This window comes from Triturus cristatus, chromosome 6, assembly GCF_964204655.1.
Source record: "Triturus cristatus chromosome 6, aTriCri1.1, whole genome shotgun sequence".
Taxonomy (NCBI): domain Eukaryota; kingdom Metazoa; phylum Chordata; class Amphibia; order Caudata; family Salamandridae; genus Triturus; species Triturus cristatus.
Window position 1 is genome coordinate 1044031595 of NC_140589.1, and position 20105 is coordinate 1044051699.

General features: G+C 43.0%; 1 protein-coding gene across 15 annotated transcripts in view; it reads left to right on the plus strand.

The window, feature by feature from the left end:
- The window catches only part of PTPRK (protein tyrosine phosphatase receptor type K), a 1135739-nt gene that overhangs the window by 621273 nt on the left and 494361 nt on the right, over positions 1-20105 (plus strand). For all 15 annotated transcript variants that reach the window (XM_085611847.1, XM_085611842.1, XM_085611846.1 and 12 more), the window contains one exon: positions 19225-19518. In XM_085611847.1, the coding sequence (XP_085467973.1) occupies positions 19225-19518 (294 nt within the window). The remainder of the gene's footprint in view (positions 1-19224; positions 19519-20105) is intronic.

The following is a 20105-nucleotide window of genomic DNA, read 5'->3' on the forward strand; positions in this document are numbered from 1 at the left end:
ATGCACCTGCAAATAAATGATACCTCCTGCCATCAAATACGGAGATGTTCACTAAAACTTTACCGATCTTGCCATTTGTTGGCAAATTTATATCCTATACCATTGCATAAATAGAATGATTGTTCGGAAAACTTTCTAAAATTAATATTACTCCTCCATTCTTGAAGCATTGGGAGAATCATCGTTTCAGTAATGAGCAACCAGGGATCTTGCTCTCAAGAGACCCAATAAATACTAGGCCTGGGCAGAACTTGCAGAGTTTCACTCGCGAAATACTGCAGAGTTGCAAAAAAACTGCGCGATTCATTGAAATTCCTCGAACGGGTGGAAATAGGCACGTTGCGCTGCTCACACTGTGATTTAGCACCGGGAGCTCATTTTGCGCTGAAAGGTCAGCACACATGGCCCCACGCAGCGCACCAGAGGGCACGCAGCTTCTCAAGAATGGGAATGGGAATACTGCCGATAAATCAGTCATAGTGGCAAACTTCACACTAGCAAGAGAAGTCATACACGGTATTAGTGGAGAAATGTAGTCTTCTACTGCCTAAAAATATTTATTGGCCTCCCGCTGGAAGGGCGAGCTATCCTACTTCGATTGTGGTTTTATCGGAAAAACACTAAGTGTCTCTCAAACGTGAAAACCCCATGTGCCTTTTACAAGAACTTTGTGTTTGCATTTGTCTTACATTTCTACATTTACGGTAATGCAGTGGTGTCTATAACTTTAAAGATTATGTTCCTTAAACCTATAATAAGAGCGGGTGTAAGATATATCGAGTTCACTTTTTAAATGATGATAAATGTACAATTTTCTGTTACCATCGTAGAAAAAAGTTAATATTTTTTCTTATTTTTTTTTTTTTTTTGCAAGTGGCAACTATGCTTAATACACCAAAAACTACCACATGAAACAGTTTGCTAAAGTAATTGTCAAATCTGATTTTTCAGATGTTTAAATGACAGTAATCATTCTTGTACCCAATATGTCTACAATAATATAATACTAATTATTATTAGACAACCTAACTCAGTTGGCACGAGCAACTTCAAATAAATCTCACAAATTGCACAGTACCATAAGCACATTTCCATGCATGAAAATACAGCTAATTCTCCTAGTAAATAGTGTCGCCTTGATGTACAAACCATGTATACTTTTCACAAGATTGTATACCCTTTTCTTAGTTTAATCTTAAATAAAACAATAAAGGCTGTTTGAAATCACACTGTCCTTGTATGTGAGAACGTGCATTATTTGTTGGAGTGGATGAGTCCTCACCAAGTAACAATGTCACAATTCTGTCCAGGTCCAGTTAGGACTTCATAATTTAAATGTGAGCTCAACCCTTGATAGCTGTAGCACAGAGCAGACAGGTTTACCTTAGGAGAAATGTGTATAGCATTTATCAGTACCAAAACAGTTAAAATGTAGAAAACACAATAAAAGTCCCACAGCAATTTATAAAAATTAAGAATTTGTTTATGATCAAATATACACCAAAATAACGAATCCAAAAGAGGGAACCAAAGATGGGAATTTTTCAAATTTGAATAAAGTTTCAGTAACAAAAAAAGCATGTGCCAACCACGGGAAATGGGTTTCGCTCGACCAGGTCAAAGCTAAACCTTAAGGTCAACCGTGATGGACTGTGTGTTGAATAGAGAGACCAGATTCGACTTGGTTGGAAGTCTTACCTCCAAACTTACTCTCTGAAATGAACATCAAAAAAACTGTCAAAAGGGCATGGCAACAGGCTGTGGCCGAGATTGGGTTTCACAAGGCCGAACAGCCATCTGGTGAAGTGACTTTTTTCTGGACTGTTCGGAGAAGGAGAAATTCTAAATTCTCATCCAGTGAAAGTACCTCGCCAGTCAGATACCTTTGGCACCTTCACCATGTGAAGATTTCTGCCATCAGACTTGGTTATCATCATCGGAGTTTATTCGCATTTTTCAATTCATACAAGTTTTAACAAATAAGATAAATTAGTAAACATACTACCAGATCTTGTTAAAATATATAAAACAGTAAAGAAACAAAGCTTGTCTGAATCAACATACTACAACCTTTCACAATCAAAGTCCATCATCGATTGCAATAGAACCACTCAAGTTTGTATTGTTTTAGTTTTATATAGCGCGAACTTGACCCGAATCGGGTATTAGAGCGCTTTACATAGCACCAGTTACGTTACATGAGAACACACATTCATTTTTTTGTTTAGGCACGGGAAGATTGTGATTTGCCCAGAATCACAGAATGTTCAGCGTCATTGCTGAGACTCGAACCCAGTTCCCCAGATTCGAGGTCGACCACCCTAGACGTTAGGCCAACTCCTCTCCCCTAATAAATCAAATAAAATGTGATTCCTCCATTTATAAAATCTAATAGGGCCTTCACATTCATTAACTATTCATAAAATACATAAAGATAAAACTAGATTTAAAAACAGATCATGTTAAAAATATCTTTAAACACTTCTCATCACATATCCTTTAGCAATCGCCTACGTTACGTGAAGCTGTTGACTTTTGGCTGGAATGTTCTGAGAAGGAAAAATTCAAAATTCTCATCCAGTGAAAGTACCTCGCCAGCTGGATACTTTTGGCACCTTGACCCTGTGAAGATTCTTACCTTCGGATTTAGTCTGTTTTTTGGAGTTTGAATTCTTCCAGGAGGGCAAGACTGCAAGTTGTGGCCGAATACCCTATCTGCAACATCCTTCTGAAACTGATTTGCTGCTGTGGAAAAGCTCAGAGTGGGAGCACCGTGAATCTTTGGCCCAGTGACAGTGCAACTTTGTTAAATTGACTTGGAAAGTTGGTCCTGGTGTTATGTAAACTAGAGCTCTGGCTTAGTGTTATGAGGTTTGGCTTTCCCACCCACGTATATCTGGAATAGGTTCAGTATACCAGCGCTTAGGTGGGTAAGTCCAGGTTACTGTAGCCCCACATAACCTCAGTTTACATACCTACTGGTGTGGTTGCTTTCTAAGTTATGGGTTGCTAACAATCCCACAAAGGGGTCTGAGACTTGTTGGCAACTCGAACCCAATTTCGTTCTTTAGCCCATGGAAGCATTCTGTTAAGAAAACTCACTATATTTAAATTCACATGACTGGTTTCCATCAGGATTTTATAGCAACACCAGTGCATTGAGACAGTAGGAAAAGTAAGCACTATGTGAAAAACGAGTATTTCCTGTTTACAATGTTTAAAAATGACTTTATAATGCACCTTGGGAAAGTATTTAACTCACCAGTCATGTGACCAAATGAGTTTTTAAAGCATGCACGTAAGCAGTTTGCTAATTACTTCCACCAATGAACATCGAAACGCATAAGGAAAAAGGAAGTATGATGTGCTGCTGTGTCTTTTATTAAATGCCATGTCACCGGAACTGGGCCTCATAGCTTTTTTTCATGTTGGTAATTTGATGGGTTTCTCCGTGCCCATTTTGGCTTAAATAGTCAATTTTTTTAAAATTTCTTTACAATAAGTGTTCAAAAATAATGTGACTATATAAGCCAAGATTGTTATATGATTGGTCTTAAATAAGTGAATAATGAAATGAAATAATAAAAATAATTTTTATTGAAATTTACATTCTTGTGAGGAGAAATCATAAGTCAATGACCCATTGTTAAGCTATTTATTAGCAAGTATTAAAGGTCACGTGGGAGGTTTTTCACTATAAACAGATTCTCCTTTGTGGCCACTCAAAACTGGTTCTGGGTGCAACTGCTCTACCACTGGGATTGGTGCCTGGCTGGCTAGCAAGACAATAAAGAGTTCAGGCCTAGGTGTGAGTGACATCTGCTTGTGAAGGTGTAGGCACCTTTTGAAGGTCAGTTAAGTTCCTCTGCACAGCCTTTTGCCCACTGTCTTGGAACAATACACATCTCACCACAGAGAGCCATTAAATTAAAAGTCAGGTGACAGTAAATTATGGCCGAAAGGCACATTTGTCTTAGACAGGAAAACGCCTACTGTCTAAAAATGACATTTTCAAAATATTAATTTAAAATCAACTTGACCACTGGGTTGGATTTTTACATTTCTATTCAGATGAGTCCTTGGATCATTTTTCTAGGTGGTCACAAACTGAAGTTATGCATTATAAGTTGTTATAATGTAGCTTAGTGCTTTTCTATGGGAGAGCGAGCCTTGCCGATGATTTGGGAGATTTTTCACTGCAATGACATGTAAAGCTTGAGTATACATGTCCAATTTTTTAATTACTGTGTACCTTGCCCTATGGACATGTGCCTACTTTAGGGGTGGCTTTTAAGTAGTAACAAGCATTGGCAAGGCTGCTGTGTAGCAAGGCTAAATGTAAGAGCAAAGAAAGTGCTATGGAGTGGTCAATTCTTTTTTTTTTTTTAACTTTCAACGATGTTGCAGAGTGGCAACGCAGCTGTACAACATGTCAAATAAATCATTGACAAACACAAATAGCTCTACTGTTAGTGTTTCAGTGTTTTTACGCCATGTTCTAGAGCTGCATTGCTGCTGTGCAACATGGTTGAAAGGGAAAAAGGTGCTAGGACTTGGCAAGTGTTGACTGCGTCACTGCACTTCCTTTTTCCTCTTTCAACCATGCTGCTCAGCAGGCAGGCTTAATTTGTATGGCTTGAGTGATACCTGATTATGTAACCTTGGTGAGTCCTGAAGAGGCCACAAATGTAGTGGTTGAAACGCGTCAAACATGTTCTTTGAGGAGATTGCCACCAAATCCTTAAAGGCGACATTCAGCAGTGGTTTTGAAAGAAACTGTGTATTAAGTATTAGTTTTGTTTTACCCTCACAACTGGTGGATGATCACCCTACAGACGTACAAGTTGATATTTATTGAACACATGTTGCTTGGAACTTTATACAGACAAGGGCATTCTGATTACAAACTGTATTTAGGCATGATGAACCTAAAAGTGATGAAATAAAATTTGAAAAAAGTATACAATATGTGTACATCTAGTTGACACTCCTCACCCGGATGATTGGCTGTGTTTTCCTGCATGCAAATATGTTCATGCGACTGTGCAATTTGTGACCGTTCTCAGAAGTTACTCGTGCCAATTGAGTTGGCTTGTCCACTAGTAGTAGTAGTATTGGTGAACAGTTGCCTGATAGGTTTACCAATCCCTTCAAAGAACCCTATTGTATATTTTAAGTTATACCCATGTTCTTTTAAAGTAGTACGGGCTTCCCATAGTGCCTTAAGGATTGCAAGGTTTCCCCTGTGTTCATTTATTTTTAGGTTTTGCTTACAGATGTCTTTGAGTCTGTTGGTGAATACTGTTTGTGTCTAATACACTGAAGTATATACACATGACGTGCTTTAGATCAGCCCCTTGCTCTCGATTAGGTGGCTTTCTTGTCTATCTAATTTCCCTGCTTCCTATTTGATGGCCTTACTCTTCTTTTTCTTTTTTTCCGCTATCTAGAGCATTTATTTTTTTAATATGTTCTAATTGATCTGTGTTTCCCTCAGCTATTCAATTGCATCCCTGATTTTAATTTTTGAAACCCCTCCTTCTTTGACTCTCTGCCCACCATGTTTTTTTAGTTTTATAGAGCGTAAACTTGACCCGACGGTATCGGAGCACTTTACATGAGCACCAGTTAGGTACGTTACAGACAGACACTTTCATTTTAGTAGGCACGGGGAGATTAAGTGATCTGCCCAGAATCACAGGATGTTGAGCGTCCCTGCCGAGAATTGAGCTCTGTTCTCCTGCTTCGAGGTCTACTGCTCTAGCCATTAGGCAGCATAGTCTCCCTAATGCGTTGCCTTCCTTCCACCTTCTCCTCCATTGGTCCTCCAATTACCTCCAATGTATTATTTTTTTGTAAAAAAAACAATTGGGAAGGTGCCTCAGCTGCAATTTGCTGCCTGACTACTTTTTTTTCTTACAGTTTTCACATAATTTAATTTCTAGATCAAGCCTACCATATAGACCTATTGTGGGCATATCAAGAACTTGCAGGGGCTTAAAGCCCACACATTGCTTACCATTGGTGGCTTTAGTGTCCCTTTAATTTGCTTGGTTGCTATTTGATGGCTTCCCTTGTCTACCTTGTGTTTGTTCCTCCCCTAGTGCATAGCATCTTCACCATTTCTCTGACAGGCTGGCTCCTATAACTTCCACTGCTCACCTTTAAAGAACATTTATCATATTTTGTTAAGCATTCTATGAGTGCATGTGTTTTCCAGCTCTGCCCTTTCTTCCTTTCATCTGCCCACAAAAGCCCAACCCCATGCTCCTCTGACATGTACTTCTCCCTGCCCCTCGTACTGTGTTTTCACCCTATGTTTCTCCCCTGCTCGCTATGTTGCAGTCACTTTTGTGTGCTTCTAGCTCTCTGTGCTTCTCTAACTGCCCCCGGTGTTGCTATCTCACTCGTGCGATCCTTTTCCTCTCCTCAACCCCACATGAATGTTCCATTCGCTCCACCGTTCACAGGGTACCACTGCACATGGAAGTCAATTCACCAAAATGCCGGGGTATCGGAAGTGATTTCACATGCCCCTTGACCTTCACTTTCACTCACGCATATATATGCTTATAAATTTACACACATGCACACACACTTGTACACTTGCACACACTCTACACATGCACACACATTCCAACATACACACTCTTTTGCATAAACACACTCAAAATTGCAAGCATGCTCACAACATACATACATTTAAAAGCATTTTTACTTTCCTCAGCTGCCAGGGAAAGTCATATGCCAACTATTTGTACTCCATTTTGTTATAATTTAATATTTTTCACTATTAGTATAATAAAAAATTGATAAACAAGGTGAGTGAAGCCCCCACCGACGTCCATAAGGATGAGCTGCCTCTGTTCCTGCCTCTGATTTTACCACTGCTGATGCTAGCGGTTGCAAATGTGGTGCCAGGGATCATAAGGTGCATTCCAGGGGTAGCAGCAGCGACCCCCGTGTGACCCCCAAATGACGTCCATGCCAATGCGATTGATTTTACAAACAAAAAAATTAAAGCAAGTGCAACTCGCGTCATTCTGCTGGCGCACACATCCGTCAAAATGCAGGTGCATATCAGCTGCTGGTCGTGTTTTCGCCTCTTTTTCAATTCTTTTTATTTTCTTATGCTGCGCAGTGTTGAGAAAAGTCTGATGCTTTAGATAATAAACAAAAGACCTCGTCAAAGACACTATTTCCTATATGTGAAACCTATTGTCTTTGCCAATGCTTGCAGCAGCGGCTCTTTCCCTAAGACGGAGGAGCGTCGCCCCACTGCTCTGTGAGTAGGTGAAAAAGGAAAAATAAAATAATTATAAAGCATTTTCATTTTACAGGAGCAGGGGTAAGAGTGGTGGCACTGTGTAAGTGTTCAATGCAGAATTGGCTAAAAACATATATTTTTTTAAATGTAGCGCTTAGAATTCTCTGTGCTATACCCTTATTCCCTATGTTTTGGGCTCTTCCCATTCACAGGCCCTTGCCCCACCCACACAAGTGAGGTATAATTTTACTTGGGAGACTGAGGGGAACGCTGTGGGGTAGGACATTTGTGCCAGCATGGTTATTACAGTGAAAAATATGTGGCAAATATGTTTTTTTTCAGCTAAATTTGAGGTTTGCAGGGCATTCGGGGTAGGAAAACGTTGGGGGATCCACACAAGCCATACCTCGCTGGACTCCCTTGGGTGTCTAGTTTTCAGAAATGTGTGGGTTTAGTGGTTTTCCAAGATGGCTGCCGAGCCCGGGTCCCAAACCCCAGGTGCCCCCCACCCCCAAACCAGGTAGTTTTGTTATAGGTAATTTTGAAATCTCCACAGTACGATTTGGGTCATTTCCTGTTGCAGCCACTATGCCTACCCACACAAGTGAGGTACAATTTTTATCGGGAGACCTGGGGGAACGCAGGGTGGTAGGAAATTAGTGTCAGCTCAGTGATCCTACAACTTCCCCACACAGAAATGTGAGGAAAAAAATGTTTTTTTTTTCAACAAAATTTGAGGTTTGCATGTGATTATGGGAAGGGGAAATGTTGGAGGACCCACTCAAGCCATACCTTGCTGGACTCCACCGGGTTTCTAGTTTTTAGAAATGTGTGGGTTTGGTAGGTTTCCCTAGGTGGCCTCCGAGCCCGGGGCCAAAAACCCAGGTGACAACCCCCCCACCACCACCCTCCCCCCCTCCCCCTCCCTTGGAAAACCAGGTTGTTTTGTGATAGGTCATTTTGATGTCTCCTCAACAGTTTTTGGGCCCTTGCCTGTTGTGAGGTACAATTTTTCTCGGATTAACTGGGGAATGCGGAGTGGGTGGAATTTTGTGGAACCACACAGATTCCAGAACTTTCCAGCACTGAAATGTGAGGAAAATGTTTTTTGTTTTTTTTAACACATTTTGAGGTTTGCAAGGGAATCTGGGTAACAGAACCTGGTGAGAGCCAGACAAGTCACCCCATTCTATTCCCCTGTGTGTCTAGTTTTCAAAAATGTATAGGTTTGCTAGGTTTTCCTCAGTGCTGACAGAGCTGGAGTTCAAAATCTACAGCTAGCACTTTGCAAAAAAAAGGGTCTATTTTCACTGTGAAAATCTGGTGCACATTGCATTTTGGGCCTACACACACAAGTGAGGTACCATTTTTCTCAGAAAACTTTGGGGAATGCCCGGTGGGTCGAATTTTGTGGATCCATGCAGATCCCAGAACTTTCCACCACAGAAATGTGAGGAAAATGTGTGTTTTTAAAAAAAATCTAAATTCGAGGTTTGCAAGGGATTATGGGTAACAGAACCTGGTGAGAGGCACACAAGTCACCCCATCCTTGATTCCCCATGGTGTCTAGTTTTCAAAAATTTACAAGTTTGCTAGTTTTCCCGATGTGCCGGCTGCGCTAGGGCCCAAAATCCACAGGTAGGCCCATTGCTAAAAAAAAGTCTGTGCCTAGTGGGCCTTCTGCCGCCCTGGGGTGGAATCAGGAGGGGGGTTTGCCCCGATATGCCTCCAAGGGGGGCAGAAAGACTGTGGCATTGGTATGCCCATTCTGGGCAGCCCCCATGCATAAAAAAGCCAGCTTAGTCGCTGGCACGTATTGGGCTTTCTGCAGAAAGACTGTAATTGTTTGGGGGGGGCATTGGCATGCCCGTTTTGGGCAGCCCCCACCCTAATTCCAATTGCCCAAAATAAATCTCTGGGGTATAGTGGGTTTCGCCCGCCCCCGGGGGGCAGATTGGGGGCTGCTTCCCCCCCCATCTGCCCACCGGGGGGGGGAGGGGCAGGGGGGGAGGCGGCAGAAAGTCTGTAACTTTGGCAGGGGGATGGGGGCATTGGCATGCCAGTTTTGGTCACTCCCCACCCTAATTAAAATTGCCCAAAATTAATCCCGGGAATCTAGTGGGCTTTTCGCCCCCCAAGAGGGGCAGATTGGGGGCTACTGCCCCAGAAAGGCTGTAATTTTGGCGGAGTGGGGGCATTGGCATGCCCATTTTGGGCAGCCCCCCACCCTAAATAATATTGCCCAAAAACATCCCTGGCTTCTAGTGGGCTTTCTGCCCCCCCTCTCCCCCCGGGGGCCGAAAGACTGCAATTTCTTTGGGGGGGGGTGGGGGCATTGTCATACCCGTTTTGGGCAGCCCCAGTGGAAATGTACCCTTTTAGGGGTATACTGGTGCAGGGTCACCCTTTTGTCCACGGGTTCAAAGACCAACAAAATAGAGATCAACACTGAAGTTGAAAATAAATAACAAGTTTATTAATCACTCATGAGTGGGACCACATCCACACATCACTCTCAAGTGCTGCCTGAGGTAGTAGACTTAATTCACAGAACACAGCTTTTTATACAGGTTTTATGCTGTGAAAGCATGTGAACATAAATAGTAAGAACAAGTTTTTGAAATAGTTTTCAGCTAACAAGGACAGATGAAAAACCACATGGTCAGCAAAGTGGGAGGGGGAGCAGGTGTGCTTATGGCAGCAGTAAATGATTGACAGTTAACATCTAGGGGCCGCTCCCCCCTCCCTGGTGTCTAGTGGGTGAATCCCTGCTTGGGGATCGCCCTCGTGGGGAGGGGTACCATTGGAAAGGGGAGATTCTCCCCTTTCCAACGATACCTCTCCCGTCTTTCTACATGCTCAGGGGACTGAGATAGCCCCCTGAGCACATATAAAGCAAAACTGAAATGAGCCTCTTGGCTCATTTCAGTTTCGGTATCTCTGAAATGACGTCAGCGCGATGTGCTAGCTGATGGTCATTTCAGGGAAACCGGGGGTGGGGCTCGGGAGCTGGGGAAGCTCTTCCCCAGCTACAAGGCTGTTGGGGGGTAAAGGAATCCCTCTGGTGCCCGCACCAGAGAGATTTCCTGTGCCATGGCGTCAGACGCGCGGGAGCTGTCCGACGCACATAAGCACTTATGCGTCGGACGGCTCCCGCGAGTCAGACACATGCAAGGGGTGAATCAAAAATTCACACAACTGCATAATAGAGTTTGTAGGGCCATTGCTTCCTGTTAAAGGTTCATCGTAGACTCCAGCGACATTTGCCACCGTGGGCTTCTTACTTCAATGCTTTTCGGAACTGCAAAGGAAAGGCTAAAATATAGGGATCAGGGGCCAGAGGTCACAAACGTCAGGAGCAGCATTACCTCTGCTAAACCTCATCTCAACCTGTTATGATTCTCTCTGTAAGTTAAAAGACAAAGCCATTGGAGCCATGATTTTTATAAGTTTAAGGGGTCCATTATATATAAGATCTGCTTTCTTAAGCTAATATAAGCTTCTGGAAAAGTTCTGCATTAACAGCTAGAGTGCAAATTTTCCTTAAACCGAATAGCAATGCAAGAATTTTTAACAGAGAAAGAGGCTTATTGCTAACATTAGTTCAGCCGGTGCAGTGACTCCTGCCACCAGGGCTGCGAGTGGTCCACTTCACCCAAATGTGTCTGTCCTTTACTACTCAGCAGGGCACACTTTACTTGTTTACTCCTTTTGAGATCGAGCCTGGGCAGAGCATGTGCTGCTCTGCGAGGCATGCTGTATCGGAGTATGGACTTGAAGCTCCGCCCATATTTTTCATTGGCTTGTCATTGTCTTTTGTAAATGCTGGCTTCTGATTCGTTATTAGCCTTGTTATTCCCTCCTCAGTACCACATTGTCTTCATTTGTAACCTCCCATGAGGACTGGCCCTTTTACTTCTGTGGTTACACAGTATGTCCTATTTAGTCTGTAAGCACTATTTTCTTTAATGAGTTTTTCTCACTGCTGGCACGACCTGCTTTCCTGCAACATTCAGCGTGCCATTCGTGCTTTCACTTTCCAAGCAGCTCGGGTGAATGGCGGCCGCTTCTTTGAAGTGAAATGGTCTCGCATTTACAAGAGTTTGAGCTGTTGGTATTGTAAATGACCGTGCCTTTTGATTTATGTGTTAATTATCAAAACAGATAAAAGGAATTGTCAGTTATAATGGCAATAGCTTACATTTTCATAAATACGAGACCAATTGCATTGCAAATGCTGGTTTCAAGAATATTCCTGGGGAGAAAAACTTCTTGATGAAGGTGAGCTTGCTCGCAAGGTGAATTCGTTATTGAACCTAGCTTTGAGAGGCGCTAGAAGTGGAAGTGAGACACTCAGTGGTGGAAGTTGGCAGTGCCATTGGTGGAATTGGGTGACAGACTCTTTTAAACAGGTTTATGCGCATGCAGCTTTTGTTAATTCAAATTAAACGCTGGCTCTAAGCAAGACAACCCTTAGCTGCTGAACGAAGCCTAGTTTAGGCTTATTTCAAAACAAAAACATTGTTCCTGAGTGGAAAAATAACCGTGTTTTCTCCTTACGTTTTCATTTGAATCAGGTACTCCTCAAGCAATCTATTTCTAAATCTGATTTTTATTTTCCTATCCTTTTCCGTCCTCCGCGGTGCCTGACGCCACCTTTGCGGGCAGTTATCTTCAACGAGCACAACCGCATGATGCTTGAAGCCAGTCACAAGCTCTTTTTATGACGAGTATTGGCTGGGGTCCGGCACTCCTACTCAGTGAATTTTACCTGGCAGCATATGATTGATAGTCAGTATTACATCGGCTCTTCTGAGGTTGCACTTGGCAGGATTTAATTTAATAGAGTCAGGAAGGTTAGTGTTGTTTTTTTTCTTCTAGTAATGCCATTTTCCTTAATATTTTTCTATAAAATCACATTAGGCAATCTGTACCTTTTGAAGGTACAGTGCGGTAATAAGGAAATGCTAGATATGGTTAACAAAGAAGTAATTTGCAAGCTTGTAGCATCACTAGAGTTTAGGGTTGAGAATATGCAGTCGCTGATTGCCCATTTGGGACCGTTGGTTACACCACACCCCTGGGTTTGTGAAGCATATTATATTATGAAGAATATTAATAATGCTGCCTAACAATTGCTTTTTCATTTACCGGCTGATTGAAACTCATGCATAATTTATGAAATCGAGGAAGGACTTAAACAAATACATCTCCTTCCCCTCAAGTGGCTGAAAAGAAAATGCATATGCTAATGTAGGAAAGCAACAAACATAAAATGTAATATGCAGTGGTGTATTTGTCTTGTAAATGCACATTTCTGGTTGGTATGAATCACAATATGAAAGAGTACTCTATTGGGCACCATTTTCTGCATCCGCATGAAAGCCAGATACTCTTAGTTTTTATTATGCACGCGGTTTGAACGACTGGTTAACCATTGCACTGACTTTTCATTTTTTATAAACACTGTCCTTGACATGCTTGCAGAGAGTATGTGTTTGCTTAAATCAGTGTAGAAACTAATAGTTGGAGAAGGGCAAGACTTGATTTTTGGAGTACTTTCCAAATGTACTTACCGTCAACCGCATCAGCATCTACACATGGTACCTGTACACATCATGGCCTACTGGATCTATGGCAAGCAAGAGACTTGTCAGTCAGTCAGTCAATAAAACGTTATTCGTTTTTTTACAACCATAAAAGTATACAATAAGCAGCATCTCATTCAATTAAATATAAACAAGTCAATATCATAAAATATGTAATACATCTTCTGCAACCCTATAAAACAAATTTTCTTTAAAATAGGAGATAAATAGCGTCTTAAAATATGTTAAAACCAACTATTCCATTCTTAAGGCACATAAACCTTCAGCTATGTCTCGCCCAATACTTCTATCCTTTAATAACTCATTCTCCTGATAGCATAAAAGATCTAGATTTCTTCAGTACTCTTTACATTTGAGGAATACTTTAACTTTCTTTATATATTTCCCAATGGCACAGGCTATATCCAAGTTCATCATTCCCACTAAGATTTACAGCTTGCTTCCTGTTTTTAATATCTTATTTTTTTAAAATCGGATCTAAAATCTTTTCGTATATCTAAAATCTTCAAGCAATCTAATAAAATATGTAAAATATCACAGGAAGTACCCAAAGTGCAAGTGCATTTTCCATTGCTATCTATCATTAAGTTTTTAACCCCTTTAGTCGCATAACACGGGTTTATCCCAATTCTTAATCTTAGCACTTCACGCCGTAACATACAACTAGGTAATCTGTCTATATAAGGGTAGTGCAAATCATTTTCCCATGCCGAGGCCATATGGGAAACTGAGTTTTTCCGTAAGAGATACTCCTGATCATGTGTTAGAGACACTTCCATTCCCAGTGACCTAAGTTCTTTCTTATCTATCTTTAAATGGGGAGACTGAGGGCACAACTTTAGCTTTAACACACCATACGCATCGTTTATTGAGGCTCTTGTCTCTTTTGCCCAGGTCAACTCACTGTTGGATATTTCATTTTTACACCATTGTGAATTTTTTTGGTCCTCACCTGATCCTAAACGCTACCAGAAGCGAAACTTGAATATGTTCTGAACAAACTGACAAGTTCACACCTACAGGCCGTATTACATAGAGAGCCCCGCGGGCGCAGCAGGCGTTTGCACCTGCTTTGCACTCCCCTGGGGCACTTTGGTATTACAGAAGGGAGCGCAGATGCTTGTGCTGCCCATTTGTAATACCAATAGAGCTGGCACACATAAAGCACCAGTGCGATTGTCAAGGGGGCATTCCCTCATTTGCATGGGGGCGTGCCCCATGAAAAAGGAGGGAATCCCTTTGCCACAGTGCCCGCGCTGTATTACTGACACGGGCGCAGAGGCAAGGGAGCCCTCAGGAGGCGCATTGACAGTGCGTCACCTTAAAGGTGGCACACTGTCAGTGCGCATCCAGAGAACAGCCCTGTGCAGGGGGTAAAAGAGGTCCAATGGACCCCCCCAGACATCCCCTTTGAGGCGGGTGCAGTCACTGACTGCACCTACCTGCAAGGGGGTCTCTGTTCCCCTTTAAAAGTGCAGACGGGTTGCCGCCTGCACAGTGAAACATAGAACGGCTGTAAAGCAGGCGCTCCATATTTCACGTGAAAGCGCAGTCCGCAGGGCAGCATGTGTTTGCGGCTGCCCTGGGGGCAGCACATTCCTCATAATGCAGCGCAATTTCCTTCATTGCGTCGAGCGTACTTTTTTAAAGGCGCGTCTGTCGCAATGAAGGAAAATGCACTGCTTGTGTAATGCGGCCATAGGTGTCCAAACTGTGACAGTAATAAAGCGTACTTCTTAGTTAAAAAAGTAAACACCAAACTGCTGAGCAAGTGTTGTTTCTTTGAACTAGAAGTTGATAAACACATAGGGGGCCGTATTACAGTAAGTGTCCCGGGGTGCAACGGGCGCTTGTACCCACTTTTTGCACCACCGGGGCATTTTGGTATTACAGAAGGGGCCTATGCTGCCCTTTCTGTAATACTGATAGTGCTGGCACTATCTTCGGGGGCGTTCCCTCATTTGCATGGGGGTGTGCCCCATGGAAATAAGGGAATCCCTTTCCACCCGCGCCCATTATAGACGTGGGCGCAGAGGCAAAGAAGCCCGCAGTACGTCCACCCCCCCACCCCCGAGAGCCTTCTGGAGGAGGGAAAGGGGGTCCGATGGACTAGAAGTTGATAAACACATAGGGGGCCGTATTACAGTGTGTCCCGGGGGTGCAACGGGCGTTTGTTCCCACTTTTTGCATCACCGGGACACTTTGGTATTACAGAAGGGGCCGCAAACGCCTATGCTGCCCTTTCTGTAATACTGATAGTGCTGGCACTATCTTCGGGGGCGTTCCCTCATTTGCATGGGGGTGTGCCCCATGGAAATAAGGGAATCCCTTTACACCCGCGCCTATTCTAGACGTGGGCGCAGAGGCAAAGATGCCCGCAGTATGTCCCCCCCACCCCCGAGAGAGCTTTCTGGAGGAGGGGAAAGGGGTCCCTGATTCTAGACCAGCAGCCATCTTGTCCCAGGTGTTTGAACTGCTTTGCAAGGCTGCCAGGTACCTTTTAATAGGTGCACAGGTAGCCCTCCCTTTTGGCCAGGCATGCTGATCTGCACACTTATTCGACATAACTAGTGTGGATAGGACCTTGCTAAGTGGTCATTGAAAGTGATTTCTTTCAGGCCCGATAAGGACAATTGCATGTCCATACTCTTTGAGTTTAAACTTTTATGTTCCATAGTACCTGAGGCTTAGAAATTCAGTTTGTCTGCGTGAACTTTTGTCTCGAACCAGAAGAAAATATGTAAGTTCGTGAAAGGGTGACTTTCAGGACATAGATGCCTGTTTTGTGGGGGTAGTTTGAAATTGGGATTCTTTTTCCAGGTGAACTATGCATAATTTTCGAAAACATTATGCACAGTACGTTAACTGTTTCAGTGATCATCTGCTTGAAAATTACACTCAAGGTATGTATACAAGTTATGGAAGATAGGTCAGTTGCTACAATCGATCAGTGGTTAAAGGACATGACCTATTGTCAAGAGCATCTTGAATGTTATGCACAGGAGTTGCCACGGCCTTTCAGACCCAAGGATATATGGAGCCCTTTCACAACATATTTATTATCTAAAGTGCCAGAAAGTTAATATTGTGGAGTACTTGGGAATGTATGCATGGGGAAGGGGCACAGATGCCTAATGAAATGTCAGTCATTAGTTGAGTGCCTGGCAAGATGTCGTTACATGTCGCATGAAATGTTTCTCACTGTTCTGTGGTGTAAGTTGGGGAAAATTCAATAAAAATAAATAGAATAAAAGTTATGGAAGATGCCTCCGCGGTATGTTTTTCGTATAGTTTGAGGCCACACAATGAAGACTTCTCCCGCAGTGCATGCAGCTGCAGTGCCCCACAGTTTCCAAGACGTTTTCTGCTCAAAATGATCTTTATGCAAGTGAACGTCTGCCAAAATGCTGAAGAAAAACTATGTCGCAAAATATGAAAAACCCTGAACCCCCCCTCCCATGCATGTACTAGTCATGTTAAACTTTACATGTAGCAATCTGCATTTACACACGTATTGCAAGCCCACGTTAGCAGTCTTGGGTGGATCCGTGGATAATATGCATCTGATTTTAAAAAATAAAATAAATAAACGCATGAACTCTTACTTGCCTTTGTGAATTAGCCTCAAAAGCATTTTTTAAAAATCAATTGGGAATCTGCAGATCATATTCTTAAACAGTGAGTGCAAATGGAAACACACGACTGTGTCCTCATTACCCTGTTCCTGCTAGGATTGCCGGACGTTTTGCGGCATGCGAGAGTGCATAGGGATAGTACTCCTGTACTTTAGCCCATGCGCAGGAATGTAAGTAAGTAATAGTTTATTAGCATAGTTAATTAAAACCATTGCAATTCATCCTTAAAAAAAAAATAATAAAATAAAACACTAATGTGTACACAATACATTATTCATCACTTAATAAAAATGCGCAGGAATGCGGGCGTGGTTGTGAATCGATCCTAGCAGGCTCCGTTCTGGGGTGGCTCGTTGATGTGCGGCTCGGGCTACCATCGGAAGGCGTGACTTTTATACACACTGCTGCTTCCACCGGTTGTGTGGCCGCCTGTACGATCCATTGGTGTAACCCACAACAGCCTCCATTTTTTTCATGCTCGCCCCTTAAGACCAAAAGCTGCTCGGATTACTCTCTTGTAGCATCACTCATGCCCATCTTTGCGGCTCTCTGGGCGCCGCTGTGACCTCAGATTAGGTACTTAATATGACCCGGCAGTCCTTCCGACACAATCTTTCTGTGGGATTCCTTATCTAGCCGATAGTGTCACTCTTAATCTGCTTTATAATCGGATTCAATAACTGCAGACGAAAAAGTGCGAGCTGTTAGGTTAATACAAATATGGTTTCTTTTAGAGACTCAAATACTGTTAATCCATATGGATCAGCTTCTATTAATAATGCCCACGCATCTGGCCCTCTCTTTGGTGGTTTTACTGCTGGCTGGATGAAGGCTGGAGAAGTGTTTTATGACCAGGGCAAAAGAGAGAGGTCCAGAAGCTGTGCCCGATTGGTCGTGCTTGTGTCTGGGCATGCACTCGATGGCACTGCCCCCAGTTAATGGCAACAAAAGACCTAAAGCTCCGACAGTGGTTACTGTACGGGGATAAATGTTCACACGTTTTCACGAAAGATTTTTTTTTCTGAAACGAGTATCGGAATTGATACGCTTTGATATATTTAATTGGAAACACAAAATGCAAAAATTGGGAACTTAAATAGTTAGGCAGATCATGTCCTAGCTAACATAACCGGGAGTTTCTCCTGGGATAGAATTCATGCGAGAAATATACATTACTAATCCTATCATGCAAAAAATGCTAGACAGGGCAGAACTGGGAACCCAAGGCAGCCCTGGCAAATTTGGTCAGCCGACCCCTGCACGGGGCCTGGCAAGTGAGACTGACCACTCCAAAGGGGCTTTAGGGGGTGAAACGGTGCATTCAACAACACGTTCATTGTCTTAGCTTTTATAGCATATTAAATGATGGCCCTACAGAGGACACCACAATCTTTGTTGGGACCCTTCTATGATTCCCCCACTATCACCCTCCAACAGTGCCCATCATCTCTCTATAGCCCCTCTCCCACATGTATTTTATTTGTTTTATAGCGCCTCTCATAGCAGTCTAGGGTGCCGCAGCACTTTCCATCACACACATGTACAGAGACAATGATTTATTCGTGTGTTAATCAGTGTATAATAAAATGTTATGTAGGACAAAAGGGAATACAAGGTGTAGAATTCACGTCATCCGTAGTGCTAGGTATTTTTTTCTTCAAGGAGTGCTTGGTCTGGAGAAGAACTAACTCTGGATTCAATATGTAACGGTGGTTGGAGTTGGATTTACTAATAGGAATGTATTTCTACCCAAACAAACCAATTTGAGCAACACTCGGATATTGAATGGTGAAAAATCAGAATGTTCTGAACTATACCTTGCATTTTGCACGCCATTCTTGGATGGTGGTTCATAGCTCACTGTTACTATTACTATTGTAAGTTATGAACTGCAACTAACAAAAGGACCTTTGTGACAAAAGCAGTGCCACACTGAGCTATCCACATAAATAAGATACATTTCTGGGATCTGCATGGTACTCCTTTCTTGCAGCAGGCGCCTTAAACCTCTGCACAACTTTAGATGAGCGAAAACTGCCACTAGACAAAACTCCGACCTCTCTCAGCACGACGATTAATCACGAGAGTTCTCAATCTTGACAGTTTTTTATTGTTGCATGAAAACTGATGGATATATAAGGAGCTCTGCAGCAAGAGAAAGGAGAGTGGTTATGCTGGCCAGGCCTGCCGATTTTGTAACTGAGGCCTATATTGCAGCACTGCTGTAAAACCGGCCCCAGGAACAAATAGCCCCCCCCCACCCCCTCCAAATTCCCCCGCCCCCTACTGCTCTAGCCTCCTGGTAAAACGCCTGGTGATCCGTGCGGCCAGTCCAGCCTTAGTTACTGACATTGGGAATTGATCTGAACGAACTTTAAACTATAATTAACGCAATACCTTGTGGAGTAAAGACATTATAAATATAATCTTGAATGTATGGAATCAGGACTAACGTGTGTTGTGGTTTAAAACATATTTCCATAAAAGTAACTTGTGTACTGTCCGGATTGACTATTGGTTGGAGAGTCGCACCTTCTATTTTAAATATGATAAAGGCAATCTACATGTTTCAGCAGACTTTTGAAAGTATGTCGCACCAGTAGTTTCAAAAAGTTTATTCGTCATCCATGAGCCATCTTGCAACCCTTTGTTTCTGAATTCTTGCGCTTTGAACGTGCTTTCATAATTTCAATATTTTTCACTTCTTTTGCAGAACCACCACGACCTATAGCACCGCCGCAGCTTCTTGGCGTGGGGCCTACATACTTGCTGATTCAACTGAACGCCAACTCCATCATTGGGGATGGGCCCATTATCCTGAAGGAAGTGGAATACAGAATGACTACGGGCTCTTGGACGGAAACTCATGCTGTAAACGCTCCAACATACAAGCTCTGGCACCTGGATCCAGACACAGAGTACGAGATCCGCGTCCTTCTCACTAGACCTGGGGAAGGAGGTACTGGGCAGGCTGGCCCTCCACTGATCACAAGAACAAAATGTGCAGGTAGGGGCAGCGGTCCGCTTTCTTTTCCAGTTATTGGATTGGTGTATTTTGAACCAGTGAGAGGGATGTCTCCCCTTTCTCAGTTTGAACCAGTCAACTATGCTCCATAGTTATTTGTTATACTTAACTACTAATGATAGTTTGTGCACTGTCCACAAAGTCGCTTCTGAACCAACTCTACGCAGCCAGCATTTCAGAAACATACCATTATTAGCATATTAGAACAATCAATTAATTTTGGGACAGGAATGTCCCCTGCATGGTATATGGGTATGTTCCCCTGCCTAGGGGCTGCCACTGCGTATATATCTTGTAACTCCACTTTTATTTTAGCCCTAGTGTCATGCTAACCTAGTGTGTGCACAGAGGCCGAGCCGGTCCCTGACTATACTAGGTCCTGACCTTGTCCTGTGACCTCGAGGAGCGCAGCACGCGTTCCCTCATAAGTGGACAAGGGGCCACAGCCCCATATTCTTGAGGCGATAGTGGCAGCTTGCCCTGTTTTTGGTTCTAAGCCTACCAGACAGCGCAGTTCTCTGGTTACAAAGACATATTGGGAACATGCTGAAAGGTGGCCTAGAAATGCA